Source organism: Salvia hispanica, chromosome 2 (assembly GCF_029641045.1).
Source record: "Salvia hispanica isolate PSC_SH4W2 chromosome 2, Shi_PSC_v1, whole genome shotgun sequence".
NCBI lineage: Eukaryota > Viridiplantae > Streptophyta > Magnoliopsida > Lamiales > Lamiaceae > Salvia > Salvia hispanica.
Window position 1 is genome coordinate 10,629,599 of NC_142693.1, and position 16,073 is coordinate 10,645,671.

A 16,073-nucleotide genomic window follows, 5' to 3' on the forward strand; every position below is an offset into this window, starting at 1 on the left:
TAAATGCTTTAAAACTATTTTCTCTTTTATATTATGTTTTCAACTTAACCACTAAATATTTATTTTTTAATTTTTATTATAAAAATATTTGCTTCAATTAAAATGAGATGGAGGAAATATTCCGTCCATCCCTTAAAATATGTCATATTTCTTTTTTCATCTATTATATACAAATAGTCCATCCATTTATCATATCCGCATAATTTCAACTATTTTTTCTCATTCTCTCTTATTTTATTAATTATACATTAAAATTTATGTCAAATCTAAAATGACCTATTTCTATGGGTAGGAGGGATTAAAGAATACTTCTAATCATAAAAATTTAAGTTTATAAACCGAGAAAAGACGTCACTAAAGCAAGATAGAGAGAGACACGTCAATCATTTTTGGGAATAAAAATTCAGTGTCTCTCTCCTCTATTTCTGTGTATAAATCTGTGTGCTATTTTGAGGAAGTTCCAAAATCAAATGCAGGCATGCAAAAGTTGTTTGATCCTTCATTCTCGTCGTCACCTTTCTGAATCTATGCGCTTTCATCTTCTCTACTCTCAGGCCCTCAACTATGTCCCACTGAAGCTATTCTTCGTTGCAGCAGCTTTCCTCTTCACCTATTCTTCAACCCTCAAGGTCAATTTTATTTTCAATTTCTCAAAGGAAATCACATTTTTTCTTATTCTCATCTCCAATTCAAAATTCAACCTAGGTTGGGGAAACCTGTTCGAGCTCCACCAATAACTGCGAAGCCGGCTCATATTGCGGTACCTGCGCTGCCAACGGCAACACCAGGCCTCGCTGCACCCGCATTCAACCTATAAATCCTGTCACTAAAGTATGCACTTTCTGGTTATTTCTCTATCCTAGTTTTTTGTTGCATTATATTGATTCAATTGTGGATTGCAGGTTGGAGGCCTGCCTTTTAACAAATATTCATGGCTGACGACTCATAACTCGTATGCTCGGATTGGGCGGAAATCAGGCGTCGGTTCCGATCTCTTCGCACCGACTAATCAAGAGGATTCCGTTACCGATCAACTCAGAGTGTGTAATCACAATCAATATTTTTATCTCTTGTTGTTTCTATTTAGCTTTGGAGCTCTAGTTTAATTTGAATGAGGCATTGCTGTAATGCTGATTTGTCAGTTGATATGACTAAATGCGTGTATTCTGCTATGTTAGTTGCCGTTTCTTTGGTAGTTTTAACTATGCTTGATGGCTAGCCTGTTTCATTGATTAGCCAAAATTCAAGTTTGTGAGGTCAAAATGAAAGAGGTACTAGTTGCTAGTTTCCACTCGATTTTGTTCTGGATTAGAAACTAACTAGTAGGGTTTCTTATTGATATGGAGAAATGTATCTTTATATTCAAGGGCTGAAGCTGAATTTGGTAGTGTTCTTTGTTGAAATTCATAGTCATTGTAGGTCTTTGCCTACCTGATTTCTTGAAGGAAGAATGTTCGTGCAAGATCTCCATAGTTAGAAGTTATAGGATTTTCCAAAGTATAATTCATATGAGCCAATCTCGTTCATTTTCAGTCTTCTCTTTCTTTGAAAGGCTTGTGAGTACATTATGTATTAATTTTTTTCTTAAGCATATCTAGGCCTTTTAATCTTAACGAAATTAGTTGGAAGTCCGAACATTGAATAACTGTCAGTGCAGTAGTTATGAGCCAATGTTGATGAACAAATACTGCATCCTGAAACATGATTATAAGATGTAAATTAAACTCAATTACTTACTTTGCACATATTGATATTCATTTACAATAAAAGCAAGATTTTTGTTCACTATAAGTCGTGTGCATTTTGTAGAATGGCGTTCGAGGTCTAATGCTTGACATGTACGACTTCAACAATGATATCTGGTTGTGTCATTCGTTTGGGGGGAGGTGTTTAAATGTGACTGCATTTGTAAGTATGTCCGTGCTATGTATTTGGGTACTAATATGCTAATTGTGGTCTCTGTTACCATTTTTTATTTATTTACAAGTCGTTTTAATAAATTTCACCACCAGCAACCTGCTATTAATGTACTGAGAGAAATTCAAGTTTTTCTTCACAAAAACCCAACAGAAATTGTCACCATCTTCATTGAGGATTATGTGGTAACTCCACAAGGCCTGACAAGAGTGTTCAATGCATCTGGACTTAATCACTACTTGTTCCCACTCTCTCAAATGCCCAAAAATGGTGAAGATTGGCCAACAGTTCATGATATGGTAATGAAGAACCAAAGATTGGTAGTCTTCTCCTCTCAATCGTCCAAGGAGGCCTCTGAAATGGTTGCATTTGAATGGAATTATGTTGTGGAAAGTCAGTGTGAGTTTTACTACTAATCCCTCAAAATCAAACTTAGATATTCAGTTTCTATATTTGATCGAATCTATAGACTAACTATTATGCATGCGATTTCTCTCTTGTGTTCCATAAGCAACCTATTCTACTTGGACTTGATAGTTACCTGCTTAATATATTGAAAAAACATTAATGAGCTAATGAGTTCGTATAGCCAGTCTTGAAACTTAAGAACTTTACATGTATCATTTTACATAGTTGTTTCCATGAGTAAAATATCTTTTATTTTATTATCTGATAATGATTAGATATGCACAACTTTTTGAAGAAAAAGATTGTTTACTTTTATTTAATACAGAGACTATACTGAGATATGATTTTTGCAGATGGGAATAATGGGATGATTGTTGGTTCTTGCCCCAATCGTGGAGAATCTTCTCCCATGAGTGCATCTTCAAGATCTCTGATTTTGATGAATCACTTTCCAAGTAATCCTAATGCATCGCAAGTTTGTGTGGATAACTCTGCTAATCTTCTCAACTTAATGAGGACTTGTTATATAGCAGCAGGAAATCGATGGCCAAATTTCATTGCAGTTGATTTCTATAGAGTATGTGCCAATGTTGTCTCAAAGGGGTCCACTTACTAAAATATTTTGGCCTAAAAAATGTTACGTGTATTTGGATATTATGTGGGCTTTTGACTTAAGTTATTTATTCTCTTGTTGCAGAGGAGCGATGGAGGAGGAGCCCCCGAAGCTGTTGATAAGGCGAATGGGCACTTAACCTGTGGTTGTGATAGCGTTGCTTATTGCAGAGTACATTCTCAAACAAAATATCTACAATTTTCACCCCCTCCCCCTTCACGGAATCAATGAATTATTTGCATCTCATCAACCAATATTCATGTTTTAGGTTGTTACCTTTTTTCCTTGCACCTTTTGGATGTTTGTCCTTTCGGACATCTTCTCTTGCATGTGTTGAACACAATTTCATGTCAGTGTTATTCCTTAAAATTCCTCTCATGGAATTAGGGATCTGTATGTTAAGATAGAAATACATTTTATAAACAGTCATAAGCTATCAAACTTCACATTGGCGCCTCATAATCAACTAGCTAATAGCTCAAAAGGAAATGAACGCCCAACCCTAACTAAAAGTGAAGAAGCCCTTACATTGAATACGCATATCGACCGTTTATATACTAATGAAACTTGTGTATGATACATTGCAGGCAAACACAACGTTTGGCAAGTGCGATGTACCTTTACTTGCACCTCCACCGCCATCTCAGCTACTGCCTTCAACTCTAGCTCAAGCACCTATCAACAATTCTCATAGTAACAGGCCTCTCATTTCGATTATCTTAGTTGCACTTCTCCTGCTCTGTCTCTGACCTATTATACATACTCTGTGCAAGCTTGAGAGTACAATTTGTGGGTATAAAGGTTGAGAAAGCATCACTAAAACATGCAAGTTTCCCATTTGTGCACATGAAATGGTTTCGACTACTGTATATTGTAACGTAGACATTTACATCAAATTTGACAATGAGAATAGAAGCTTCTTTTCCACACTTATTTTGATGTTCCAATTGCCGTAGATAAAGAAATTTGGTAGCTTTATCCTAGATTCCCAAAGTGTTATGTATGTTATAAGTAGTCTCGGATTTTTTTCCTTGTTTATGATGGAAATTAGTTCAATTTTGTGTAGTGGTAGCTTTGTCGGAAGGAATATGTTGCAATACATTTTGAGTAGAGAGAATAACAACTCATTGCCAGCTGTTGTAGGAGCAAGTAGTTACAAAGAGGTTGAGCCTCCCTCCGGACCTTATTAGAAGTTCCATTTTTTATTGGCACGGATTTTATAAAATTGTTTGAGTTTGTAACTAAAAGTGGTAGAAAGAGTTAGTGGAGTATGGATCCTACTTTAAAATATTGATTTTATAATTAAATGTGAGTGGAGTGAGATTAGTAGAATGCGGAGTCCATTTGCCAAGAATAGTAAAGTGAAATGGAACTTCTAATGCGGACCGGATGAAAATGGAAAAATGAGACTTATAATGGGGACTGGGGACCGGAGGGACTATTGTATACGGCTCGACTCTGCGATAGATAGTTATCGTTGTTTTAGAATTGTATCTGAGAGATTTGGTTCAGTAGTTCATGTCTTGTAATCTTCCATTGTTATCATCTTCCATTCCTATCCTATACACCATTCGTGTATTAGTTCACGTTTCAGCACTATCTATACATTTCCTATTCTTCATTATGTTTTCCCTATGTCTGCAAATTCTATCTCCAACAATGGTGGAGAATTCCATCGATCAACATCCTTCGAAGTTTGAAGATGCAACTGGGGTTTAACTCAGAAAAATGTTGAGTGGTATCAGAGCTGTTGATCATCGGAAGGGGAAGGCGGCTAATCCTCGAAGACGGCAGTGAGGGAGGATTGTGTGGATGGGGAAGAACGATGGTTAAATTGGAGAAGATAACATCCTTCCATGAAGTCTATTGGAAACAAGCAATGCTTCTCATTAAGCAAGAGGCACAATGGCAATGTCGGATGCTAAATTCGATGAGCTAAAGAAGTTAATTCAAAGCCTACGCTAGCCGAACGAAGGTCGATCGATGACAACAATGGATGCTAGTTCCGGAAGCCGTGAATCACATGTCAGAGAAGGAGAGACACGTAACACTATTCACAATCCTTTGGAGGTGGTAGTGAATGTCCATCTGTTAGAGAGTGAAATGTCGTGCTAAATTTATGTTTTGTGTTGCTTAATTTAAATACTTCCGTACAAAATGTACTTCCAAAAATTGGGTTACCATCCGATATAATTTTCTATAGGAAATAATGGTGTTTAATGACCATGTTAACAAATAAAGAGGCCACTCAAGGCTCATCGAATTTTGTTGGAAGCGCCCCAAAGTGTGCATAAATTGTTAGTCGATCGACCGCGACCATAATAGCGGTGAAGCCTCGTGAGGGAGAGTGGAAGGCCTGTGATAGCCCATTATAGTCTTCTCACATACTCTATTTGGGATCGGAAGAGGTTGTAACTCATATTTTAAGTTGAGTACTTTTGGTAGCTTGACATTTTGTACATGTTGCAACAAACTCCTAACATCTTTGTGCATGCCAACCCAAAAAAAAAAATTGCTGCTAACCCTCGGAAGGTTCGGTCGACGCAAGGATGCTCGGTCGTGGGTGCGCTTTGATATTCTTGGGGCACGGTTGTGTGTGTAGGTAACGTACAATGGATAATGGTGTGCCGGTTATAGTATAAGTTCTCGTCTGTCACTGAGATCTATGGTGGATTCTTTCTCGTAGCCACAACGGCGTGAAGCTCGCATAGGTCGGGTATCATGTCGTTCTCAGCATGCATAGAGTCAATTTAGCATGGGGCTAGTTGAGCGAGTATCGCGAGCATGGTGCCCTCGGTCATCTCATTTGAGTCTCTGCAAGAGACTATGGCAACGAATCTATCTGATGCACCCGTTTTGTATCCAATCTAAACTTTAAACCATTAATTTTCAGATATAAAATTGTTGGTCCGGTGTTTGGAGAAAATCCTTCGGGTCCTTTGGTTGCTATTAATCACAAAAGGACCTTTGTATTTTCAGAATCTTAATTTTCTAAGAGCATCCACAATGGATACCCTAGTGGAAGCCCTAGTGAGAGCCCTAGTGATTGCCACGTCAGCATGCCCTATCTTTCTGCAATGGTGGAGCCCTAGTGCATGCCATATCTCTTATCCACTTTTCATTTCAATTTTAAATCATTGTTTTTTTAATTTGTTTTTAATTACTATAAAATATCAAAATATATTATTTCAAACACCACAAATGCAAAAAAAAAAAAAAAAAACTACATTACTTAATAGAAAAGTGGAACTACATCATACTTAGATTAAAAAAAAAACTACATTAAAACTAAAATACTAAAAAAAAGAAAAAACCAAACTAGTCATCTAAATTCAACCTCTGCGCCAAATTCTTGATCATATTCTTAGTCCTCTGTCGGGCTTCCGGATCGGTTTCTTCACGAAGGCTGTTTTGGGCGTCAAGTATAAACCTATACTCAACCACCTCGCGATAACCTCCGAACTCCTCGATCGCCCTGTCCATGAGCTGAACAGATGGAGCAGGCGCAGCCTGCGGGGGGGGCCGCTGATCCAGACGCGCCCGCCTTCGCCTTCCCTTTGGCCTGGGCTTTGGCAGCCTTGGTACCAATGGGACGTCTAAAAGTAGACGTAGGCGTGCCGGAACTCCCTTCCGGCTCAGCGTTCAGATCCACAGGAGATGGGCCGCTGCTCGTGTAATCGCCAGCGGCGGTGTTCTTCGTCCGCTTCGGAGCCGAGGATCCAACCGGTATCCCTCCGTTGAACTTCCCCTTGTCCTTCAAGATCAGCCAAACATTGTACAGCTTGAACTGCCCGAACTGCTGTTGGTACTCGGACAACGACTTGTTGAGGACATCCTCCATGCTCTCACCGCTAGCTCTTCCGTCCCTGTTCCTGTTGTAGATATAGCAGAAGTTGTTGACGTGGAGCTTGATCCGATCCCAACACTTGCGCAGCTGAACCTTGGTCCGCTTGAACGCCCACTTCAGTTTCACCTCGTTGTAGCGTTCCTCAATGCGATCCCACATCCTGGCCGAAGTCTGGTTGTTGGAGGCTATCGAATCCTCCGATACATCGACCCAACACTGAGCCACCTTCAGGTACTCATCCAACTCGTAGTCAGTACGCCCTGTTGCGTACTCCTTGTTCAGCTCATCGTGTGGGAGTAGGACTGGAACCGATGGCGCCTTTTCTTTCCGCGCCATCTTCTTCTTCCCTTTCTTCGGCGGCGGCCGCACAGGGGCAGGAGGTTGCCCACAACTAGGCTCCATATCCTCAACCCGTTACTCCTCGGTGCCGAAGAACGGATCAAACTCAGAGTCGGAGATGAAAGTGGATCCTACAGATCCAGGCGTCTCAACCCGGTAGTCTTCGTGGCCGGGCCACCGGGCGCCGCGGCCGCCGCTTCCTCCTCCAAACATCGGCATATCGTCGTCGACATTATTCGGGCTCGGGTATTGACTCAGATCCATTGTTGAAAGTGTGGATATTGAGAGAATATAGAAGAGAAAGTGAAGGGTTTGGTGTGTGAAAAGTGAAGAAAATGGAGTATTTATAGTGGTTTAAATTAGGGTTAAATAATTAAAAAAAAAAATATGGCTCGGGCTCGGGCTCGGGCGCGCCTCTGCAATGGGCGCCCGAGCTCACGCCCGATCGATCGGGCTCGGGATCGGTCGCGACCTAACTATCGGTCGCGCTCGGGCGTGACCGAGGGCTGCAATGGATGCCCGACCACGCCCGAGCCCGATCTTGGCCGATCGGGCGCGCGATCGGACATCCATTGTGGATGCTCTAAATGAACTAATCAAAGTCTAAAACGACCTAAATATAACCTTCGTATTATGTAAGAATGACCTCCGTGTTTTTAAAATCTAAATTTTCTAAATGAACTATAATGCTCTTCAAATGACTTTGTTTTCCGATATTGAAAATTTATCTAGTGTTGAGATTTGATCTCTATTCATGCACTAAAGGGATGGTGGCCTATAACAATACCTATTGTGATTTAAAAAAACAACTAATTCCTATTGCATAACCTGATAACCTAACGTGGATGTCATTTTTAGACAATAGGAATGTTATTTTTAGATTGCCCGAATCTATAAAAATTGTTATCTAACATTAATCCAAGAGAGATAAGGAGAGAAGGAATAAACACACCTGTGCAAGTGCAAATCAACCAATTTTATTGAGGAATTTGATTTGTTCATACCGACAGGAAGATAAAGAATATGCATCATGTGCATGCCCCAATGTGAGTTTACAAATTTGCAACTTCTGCTGCAGCAATTACAACACAATACCAGATTTACATACATACAAAAATGAAAGAAAGGCACAGCAGATTCCATTTCCCACTTTGTGAATGTAAAAATATGGTGACTTGAGGCATTGCAATAATCATTGCAACTCTCCCACGGGCGCTTCGTTCAGCCACAGGAAATGTATGAAGTCATATAGTTTTGCACTCACACTAACCTGCAACAGTAATACAACGTCACGACTACCATCTTCAAGTGCACGTTAAGCTGTGTACTTGAGCTAGATGTACCTTGTATGGTGTCGGGTTCAACCTCCTCATGTGATCGGATCGCATTTGGCCTAGTTGGTTGATGCAACGTTCTCTAATTGCGTTAAGAGGCAGTAATTCTTCTCTATATATTCCTGCATGCGTTGTGTTCATGTGACCCAAGTCAATATGATGAAATTTTCCCATATAACATCAAGATTTGATGGATGTATAAGCATGTTCGAGATTTTAGAAACCAAAAAAAAAGCACCTGATCTACCAGGCCAAAAACACTTCAACAGCTCCTCTACACGCTGTGGAACCACGTATGCTCTCTTGGATTCATTGAATGGATGACGACACAATATCCGTACACCCACCTATTACAGCATGAAATCCACATGATGAGGAGCTACACTGACAGAATAGGCACTTGTTATCAATCATCCAGTGGTGATCACGACGAGCAGTAGAAAGAAACACTAGTGGAATGTGTATGTTATGCACATAATCAACTTCATTCAGTGTTATTATCTTTAGTCTTTACCAAGGCGTGGTAGACTGGTAGGTTCACAGTACTATGTTGGAAAAACATTCGCTTACTGGTATAATCTGACTTAAAAGACTTCTCTCAAGATGCTGAATTCCAAATTTTCTCTAGGACAGTTATGCATACTAAATCTGTTCCACTACTAGGATATGTTTGGATGAAGTAAATCCTGACCGCCCAAAATTGTCATGGCTGAATATATCAGCAATGTTCATCAGAGAGTAACAGGAAAACAATCCAGAACTCTAGGGAGAATTATCATTAAGAAATAAGAAAATATAGAACCTTCGGGGGCGGTTCATTTTCCCCAGTCATAATGTCCACAAGAGGATAGCCTTCCTTCCCATATAATCTGTAGCACCTCTTTTTGCATGGAATAGAGACCTGAGATGAAACCCCAGTGAGTCTCCCAAAGTAGTGAAAGTGCAACATCATGAGAATTCATCAAACCTTTGAAACATCTTCAGAGAGCTTGATGCGAGGCTGGTTGTTTATTTCAACCAACTTGAATACAACACCAAGGGCAGGTTGAGCGTAGCATGTTACCAAATGAGTTCCGATTCCAAACGCATCAATTTCATGACCCTGAGCATATGAAGTTAACAATGAAAAAGATATAACTCCTCAACAACATAGCAATAATATAAATTACAATGAATAAACACGACAGAGAGCAATAAGACAGATTAACAATCATTGAATAAGAAAGAAACCAATATAGAACAATGGTAAATTTAACAATTTGTCATTTCCCAGCTCTTAAAATTACCTAATCCAGCTTGACTTTGCCATTCTTGCATCATGATGAAAGGGCATGGTTTAAGAATTTGTAGATTATGCCTAGAGATCAAACTATATATAGGCTACTTGGTTCTTCTTTAGTTGATTTAGGAAAAGGACAAGTTTCTTGGATACATTTCAAAATTTAACATGAAATCCGTTTGTTTGCTTCATTGTGAAGCACATATAAACCCAGAAGGGAAGTACTGTACTCATACGGCCATGTTATAAAAGTAATGCTGAATTTTTTTTCTTGGTGGACATAAATAAAGTGACAAAGTAGATATCAGCTCCATGTGAAAATATTACTGATCAAATAAACATATGCTTCTATTAGAGAAAGGCGCAATGGTAGAATGACCATCCATCTAAAACATGCATATAATCCTTTTCATGCAGACACCTACCTGTTTATTTAAGGCATCCAAAGTTTCTTCATTGAGATCGTTGCTTGCTGTAATGCCTGTCTTCCCAAAATCAGTGACCTTGAACTCCTTCTCTATAGCCTGAAAGAATTTCCTACTTTCACATGACAGGTAGGCAAGATCTCCGGAATCCAATCTAACACCTAATGCCTTATAACTGCAAAAAGGGCATTTATTAAGTATGGAATTAAATGCAAATATTGATTGGAGGCTTCGATAGAAAAACTGGAAGACCACTTTAAACCATCTTTTGGACACGGTCAAGGTGTGGTCATGTGGCTTAGAATTTATAAATATGCCACAAGAACAAAAGGTAGAAAATATGCGAGAAAGATGTGAAATTTCTGATAATTTCTGACTACGAAAATATAGACAGAAAAAATACTTAATCGTTTGGATAACTAAGAGTCTCCCTACTGTAAACCTACAAATAGGGAAATTGTTACTTTAGGATGTTAACCCTACAAGATAGCGGACACATGATTCATAAAATCCAAGTACTAAGTCAGGTATGCATCTCTTAAACTTACCCTAAGTCATATAGAGCTAGAGCAACTGCACAGAAATTAGGAATGCCACTTCGCATAACCTGTTCAGATAAGTTACAATAGCCAACATTATGAATTGGGGAAACAGGGTGGAACCAAATACCACATCATTTATAAGCATGTTCACTGTATAAGAGCCCAAGACCAAGGAAAGTACATGTGTTAATTTATTTCATAATAAATGATAGATCTACGGGGGAACAATTTAGATGAAGTAGTGAAATTGAATCATTGGAATGGAAGTTCAATGAATGCACAATTAAACCACCCATAAAAAATAACCGCAACAAATCACTTTGAATAACTGCAGAAGTAGCCAATCAGATTCCAAAAGATTCGACATGCAGTTCGAACTTTGAAGAGTTTGGTGGATTACAATAATTCCCTCTTCACTAGAGGTTAACAATAATTATGACAATAACCATAGAATCCCATATACTGTACAATACACTAGCAGAATAAAACATAGTAGTATAATAATTACATAGGTTGAGAGGCATTTCTTCCAACAGCATCATAATTCATAACTACTGAAAAGCTATCATTCTATACGAACAACCTGAAGATTAATTATGTAGCTTTAACAAACTGAAGTATTACTCAACACAAACATTATACGCCATGCGAAAAATCAAAGAACAAGCATATAAACCCGTCCTACTGGACAGGAAGCATTGACAAAATCTGATGGACAAGTAAAAGTTTTGACTTACATCATAAGTGTCCACAAGAGCCAAAAAATTCTTCGGGAACGCAAGGGCATATGAGATAAAAGCAACTAATTCACTTTGATTAGTTTCACCAAAAATCCCACCTAATAACTGCGAGCGCTGAACAGAGGAGAGTGTGAATCAATGAGCAAAAAAAATGCTAAAAAATAATCTCAAAATGTTTAAAACTAAATGCACATAAGGCTATGACTTTGAGGACCACAAAGACATCATAACCTTCTTTCTCAAACTCCACCATATCAACCGACCTAAAGGATCACAACAACCAGATACCAAAATATATCCAAAGTTTGAGAAGAAAAGGTGAATGATGACAAATTCATCTACATGCATTAAGTGTAAAAATTAATCCCTAATACTGTTGGGCTAGCACTTAAATTTGACCTATTTAAAATCAGCTTCTTTGTTGCCACAACATCGTAAAACCAGCAATGCACCTCACCAAAAGATAAATCAAGACATGTAGTTTCTTCCATATCAAGGTTATGCAACTTCTATGCTAGTTTTTTTATAGTTATGGAAGTTTCTCTAAGAGGTAAAACTTTGAAATACAAAAATCAAATACACATTTTAAGTTCAATGTAATAATATTTGATGGTAAAACGTAGTAAATATGAATTTTTGAAGACAATTTAGGGTCTTGAGTCAAGGGAAAGACAAGAAGAATATAAAAGCAAAAGTTAGTGAGATATAGCTCAAAAATATGTTAAAACTAAGCATAGTTTCATTATATACCTCTAATTTGATTAACCATGCCTGCACCAAACCGACAAAGTCCTCACAAACATTTGAACCATCAGAATTCTTGAGTGATTTCTCAGTGATCTCATCAGAACTCTGCACATATCACCTTACAATTAGACAACCTAAAGAATTTGGGAGTATATTCTAAACAAATTTTAAAAACTAATGGTAAATGATGCTGCAGTTTCAAGAAGAAAATAATTTTTTTGATGCAGAGATTTTAAAAGCAAATATGGCTAGCAGGCCATAAACTTATTTTCTTCATTACTTCTCTCTCACTTCTCTCACATAGTCTCTCTCTTTCATAAGTTTTCTGAGTTGGGGTGTCTTTACTTTCTTAAAACTTCTGTGAAAACATGGATTAAAGGTTCTTTCAATAATCATCACCATAAGATCCTACCGGGAAAAGCAACAACACCTAATGTACATAGAAAGGTTCCATTAAAAGTATTAGTTCCAGAGAGAAAGGAAATCCAGAAGGCATGAAAGGAAGATGCATATCATGTAAACCTTTTATAATCATATAAAAATCTCAGAGGTGTCTGTAAAAAATCTGTTTACAGAATGCAAACAAGATTAACTAAACAGTAGTAACAGGTAAATTCAAACCAGACTTTAGAAGAAAGTATATTACGAATTGCTAAGGACAATATATAACATACACAGGTGCTTATTGTTTGTACCTACCATAAATGAGCTGACAAAGGCATGGGAATGAGTTCCACGGAGTGGTATTCCAAATAATTTTCCAGCAGCAACATTGCTGTCAGCACCCAATAGACAAGACAGATAAAAATGAGAAAATATATTGTCCTCCAAACACGACAGTAAATTGAGATCTTTTCAACCCCAAGTAGTGGGATTGACGCTTTATTGTTGTCAGTTGTAACATTGAACCACAATTTGGGTTGGTGGTACTGGAGAATAAGCATGAGACATTTATATTCCCCCCCCCCCCCCCCCCTTTCCTCTCTCAGGGTATGATTGATTCATTTTTATCGAACTAAAAGTACATTTAAGGAATGGTTCCTCAACAAATGATTCCCATCCCATGTTCCCTTTACCACCATATAAAAAATACCCCCACCCAGGTCTTTTTTTTGTACATTAACTATTTTTGGCTTTGAAGAATATATAAGATATTAATTTGAATACCGTATGCATTTTAAAGACCTAAAAATCTTACTGTTTCATCATATTTGCATATACCATCAATGGCGAGAACTAAAGGGTTTAAGTTTGTTTTATCGTAAATCACCTGGTAGCATCGAATCCACCCATGTAACAATACTTTGATGCCCCAATACCCCCATCAGGTCCCTGCATAAATAAGAGGCAGGCAACAAATTGATGCTCTCTACAAAGATCGGTACTTCAAAATGAACGAGAGCAGCAATTTATATAACCTGGGCCCGCCGCAGCCCAAATTCTAAAAGAAGTTTGGATTTTCCAGCAACAAAACGATGCCTTGCCGCATTAGTAGCAACCAATGATGCATAATTAATAAGATTGACAAGTGGTGTTTCAAGCAATTGAACCACCTTCAAAGACAATGACAACAACAATGAGTAATACAATAAAGGTGATGAATTATTAACTAACTAAAAGAATGCACAACATGAATGACTTTGTATAAGTACACTAAGTTGGTACTTACAGCTACTGGCCCTTCAATCCTCATCAATGGTATCTTTGGAAACACAACAGATCCCTCAGAGATTGCATGTATCTCCACATCAGAACAATCAATTTGCCGAAGGTAGTCATAGAAGCCAATCTAAAGTGAAACATCAATAAGCCCAACTTTTGTAGACAACAGAATGACATCTTCTGGGTGCAAAAGTTCAGCTCATAAATTTTTGTTTTTCATAAAAAACGCCTCATCTAATTTACCTATCCATTCCATTTTTGTTAACTACTAATAATTTGTGAAGCTGCAGCATAATTTCCTAAAAAGACCAAGGACTTGGGAGAGATCTTCAAATAATGCTCAAAGCAAGTGTACATGTAGTTCTTCTGTTGTGAATAAAGCTGCTCAGCTAACTGATCTGTCATATAATGATTATCTTTCTGTAGCTATAATTGTAAGTTTGTAACCAAAATCAATTTAAAATTTAGAGTTCCGGAAAAATTGAAAAGTTCAAGGATTGACATAAGAAAGATGTGACCTTTAAATATAAAACACAATTCAGTAGACCATTTAAACATATTTGAAATGTGAGGTAAGACGATAGATCGAACCTCGCAGGATGAGGGTAAAGAGGCCTGTATGAAAGAAATTTCATCTTCTGTAAATCTAAAGTTAGCAATTAACTTTATACACTCTTCTAGGCCAGCAAAAACTGTGTATTCCCCACCAAAAGGGTTCCTCCGGAAGTACAAGTCAAACCTAAAAAGAACATAATATCAATACTCAGACAGGGTAAAGGTTCCCTTCATAATCTTCATGGGCGAAAAACAGCATATCTTGTAATGCCTAACCTAGTAGCACCAATCCTATCTGAGCTTTCGGGATAAGTTGTTGTATTGATTAATAGACATGACAAAAAAAGATCATTTAACATGATGTAGCCCAACACATGAGCTTGTGCGTATCCTAGTTGCTGTTAACTGAAACGTGCATCTTTTTGTTTTCAAATCTAACCAAATATGGATAAATCCATTATATCGCCATCATTGATCTTTTGAAGACAAAACAATTTTGCAAAAAGTGCATATTCATCGGAAACTCTAAGTTAAGCAGAGTGATGAAAATAATGAGAAAATCCCAAATGTATGTTGATAGCAGAAATGCAGTAGAGAGAATCGAAAATTGAATTAAAGAGATACACAGCGCGGTCGTTGTGCTTGGCGGATTTCCAGTAAGCATAGGCCATGGTGAACTGGTAGAGATCAGTGAGGAGAGGAGTGACCATGGGATTGGTGGGGCCATCAATCGCGGCGGCGGCCATTGAATCGTATTGGAGAAAGGTTAATTGGTTGAGGTATATGTGCAGAGAGGGTATATGCGCTGCTGCTAGTCGTTACAAACGATGAGCTGAGGCGGCACACAACAAGCACACTCTTGGAGAGAGAAAAGCAATGTGAAATAGTGAGCGGTTGGTTGGTTGGTTGGTTTGTGGTGGGAGATGATCGATACACACACAACTCAATACAACACAATGGGCCACTTTATACATGCTCCATATTCTTGTGCTCAATTTGAATAGCTTTGTGGAGCACATATATATAGTGGCATGATGTGCCTAAACCCATCATTATCAATACATATTTTCTCCACTTATTTATTAATAAAATTTTAATTTCACCATTTCAATTCATCTTCAAGTAACAGTCCATTTAATTTTTACTATAAATTATACTCATCCATCTCTATAAAAAGCATAAACATTTGCTTCAGTACGATAAGTAAAAGAGATATAACAGATAATATAATAGTGTTAGTGGAGAGTCTGCTTTACACCATAGTAATGGAGACATTTCGTTTTGAGCACTCATTTTGAAAAAATAATATACTTCCTCCGTCCCGGATAATTTGGGTCATTTTGATCGGACACGGATTTTAAGAATTGTAATGAAAAGTGAGTTGAAAAAGTTAGTGGGATGTGGGTCCTACTTTTATATATTAGTTTTATAATAAAATGTGAGTAGGAATGAGTTTGTGGAATATGGGGTCCACTACCAAAAATGGTAAAAGTGAAGTGGGACAAATTATATGGGACGGACCGAAATGGAAAATTGGGACGAATTATCTGGGACGGAGGGAGTAATAAATAGTTAAAGTGGAGAAAGAATAAAGTAAGAGAGAGAATATTGCAGATAAGACTTTTCACTACATTATTTTCCCTCTTACTTCACTCTCTCTCCACT

At 38.0% G+C, this 16,073-nt stretch overlaps 2 protein-coding genes across 8 annotated transcripts; one reads left to right on the plus strand and one right to left on the minus strand.

Annotated features, from left to right (window-relative positions):
• Window positions 1–385: 385 nt before the first annotated feature.
• On the plus strand, window positions 386–3,867 carry LOC125213583 (PI-PLC X domain-containing protein At5g67130-like). 4 transcript variants are annotated; one of them, XM_089063862.1, is made up of 9 exons: window positions 386–476; window positions 555–629; window positions 706–831; window positions 903–1,040; window positions 1,810–1,908; window positions 2,013–2,316; window positions 2,679–2,902; window positions 3,023–3,109; window positions 3,526–3,867. In XM_089063862.1, exons 1-9 carry the CDS (start codon window positions 471–473, stop codon window positions 3,685–3,687), a joined length of 1,221 nt encoding a protein of 406 aa, XP_088919988.1. In that variant the 5' UTR covers window positions 386–470; the 3' UTR covers window positions 3,688–3,867. The 4 variants fall into 4 exon arrangements, with proteins under 4 accessions (XP_088919988.1, XP_047970185.1, XP_047970211.1 ...); XM_048114228.2 differs by having other exon boundaries at window positions 388–629; window positions 1,810–1,912; window positions 2,071–2,316; XM_048114254.2 differs by having other exon boundaries at window positions 388–629; window positions 3,023–3,206; window positions 3,526–3,657.
• A 4,216-nt stretch (window positions 3,868–8,083) lies between these two features.
• NAPRT1 (nicotinate phosphoribosyltransferase 1) lies at window positions 8,084–15,388 on the minus strand. Of its 4 annotated transcripts, none has more exons than XM_048100194.2 (15): window positions 15,033–15,388; window positions 14,445–14,592; window positions 13,861–13,980; window positions 13,610–13,744; window positions 13,462–13,523; window positions 12,891–12,966; window positions 12,195–12,296; window positions 11,442–11,549; window positions 10,711–10,769; window positions 10,163–10,337; window positions 9,426–9,560; window positions 9,261–9,359; window positions 8,697–8,805; window positions 8,468–8,580; window positions 8,084–8,394 (listed from the first exon to the last, which is right to left on the minus strand). In XM_048100194.2, the coding sequence occupies exons 1-15, from the start codon at window positions 15,152–15,154 to the stop codon at window positions 8,317–8,319; spliced, it is 1,641 nt and encodes a 546-aa protein (XP_047956151.1). In that variant the 5' UTR covers window positions 15,155–15,388; the 3' UTR covers window positions 8,084–8,316. The 4 variants fall into 4 exon arrangements, with proteins under 4 accessions (XP_047956151.1, XP_047956150.1, XP_047956153.1 ...); XM_048100193.2 differs by having other exon boundaries at window positions 11,442–11,558; XM_048100196.2 differs by lacking the exons at window positions 8,084–8,394; window positions 8,468–8,580 and having other exon boundaries at window positions 8,711–8,837; window positions 11,442–11,558.
• Window positions 15,389–16,073: the final 685 nt, after the last annotated feature.

Excerpts from the sequence above, each read along its gene's own strand:
- NAPRT1 (XM_048100193.2), bottom strand. The coding sequence starts at position 15,154 with ATGGCCGCCGCCGCGATTGATGGCCCCACCAATCCCATGGTCACTCCT. Across the intron at positions 14,593-15,032 it reads AAGCACAACGACCGCGCTGT|GTTTGACTTGTACTTCCGGA; the intron begins GTATCTCTTTAA and ends TGTTCTTTTTAG. Across the intron at positions 11,559-12,194 it reads CATGGTTAATCAAATTAGAG|CGCTCGCAGTTATTAGGTGG; the intron begins GTATATAATGAA and ends TCCTCTGTTCAG.
- LOC125213583 (XM_048114211.2), top strand. The coding sequence starts at position 471 with ATGCAGGCATGCAAAAGTTGTTTGATCCTTCATTCTCGTCGTCACCTT. Across the intron at positions 1,909-2,012 it reads GTTTAAATGTGACTGCATTT|CAACCTGCTATTAATGTACT; the intron begins GTAAGTATGTCC and ends TTTCACCACCAG. Across the intron at positions 2,317-2,678 it reads TTATGTTGTGGAAAGTCAGT|ATGGGAATAATGGGATGATT; the intron begins GTGAGTTTTACT and ends TGATTTTTGCAG.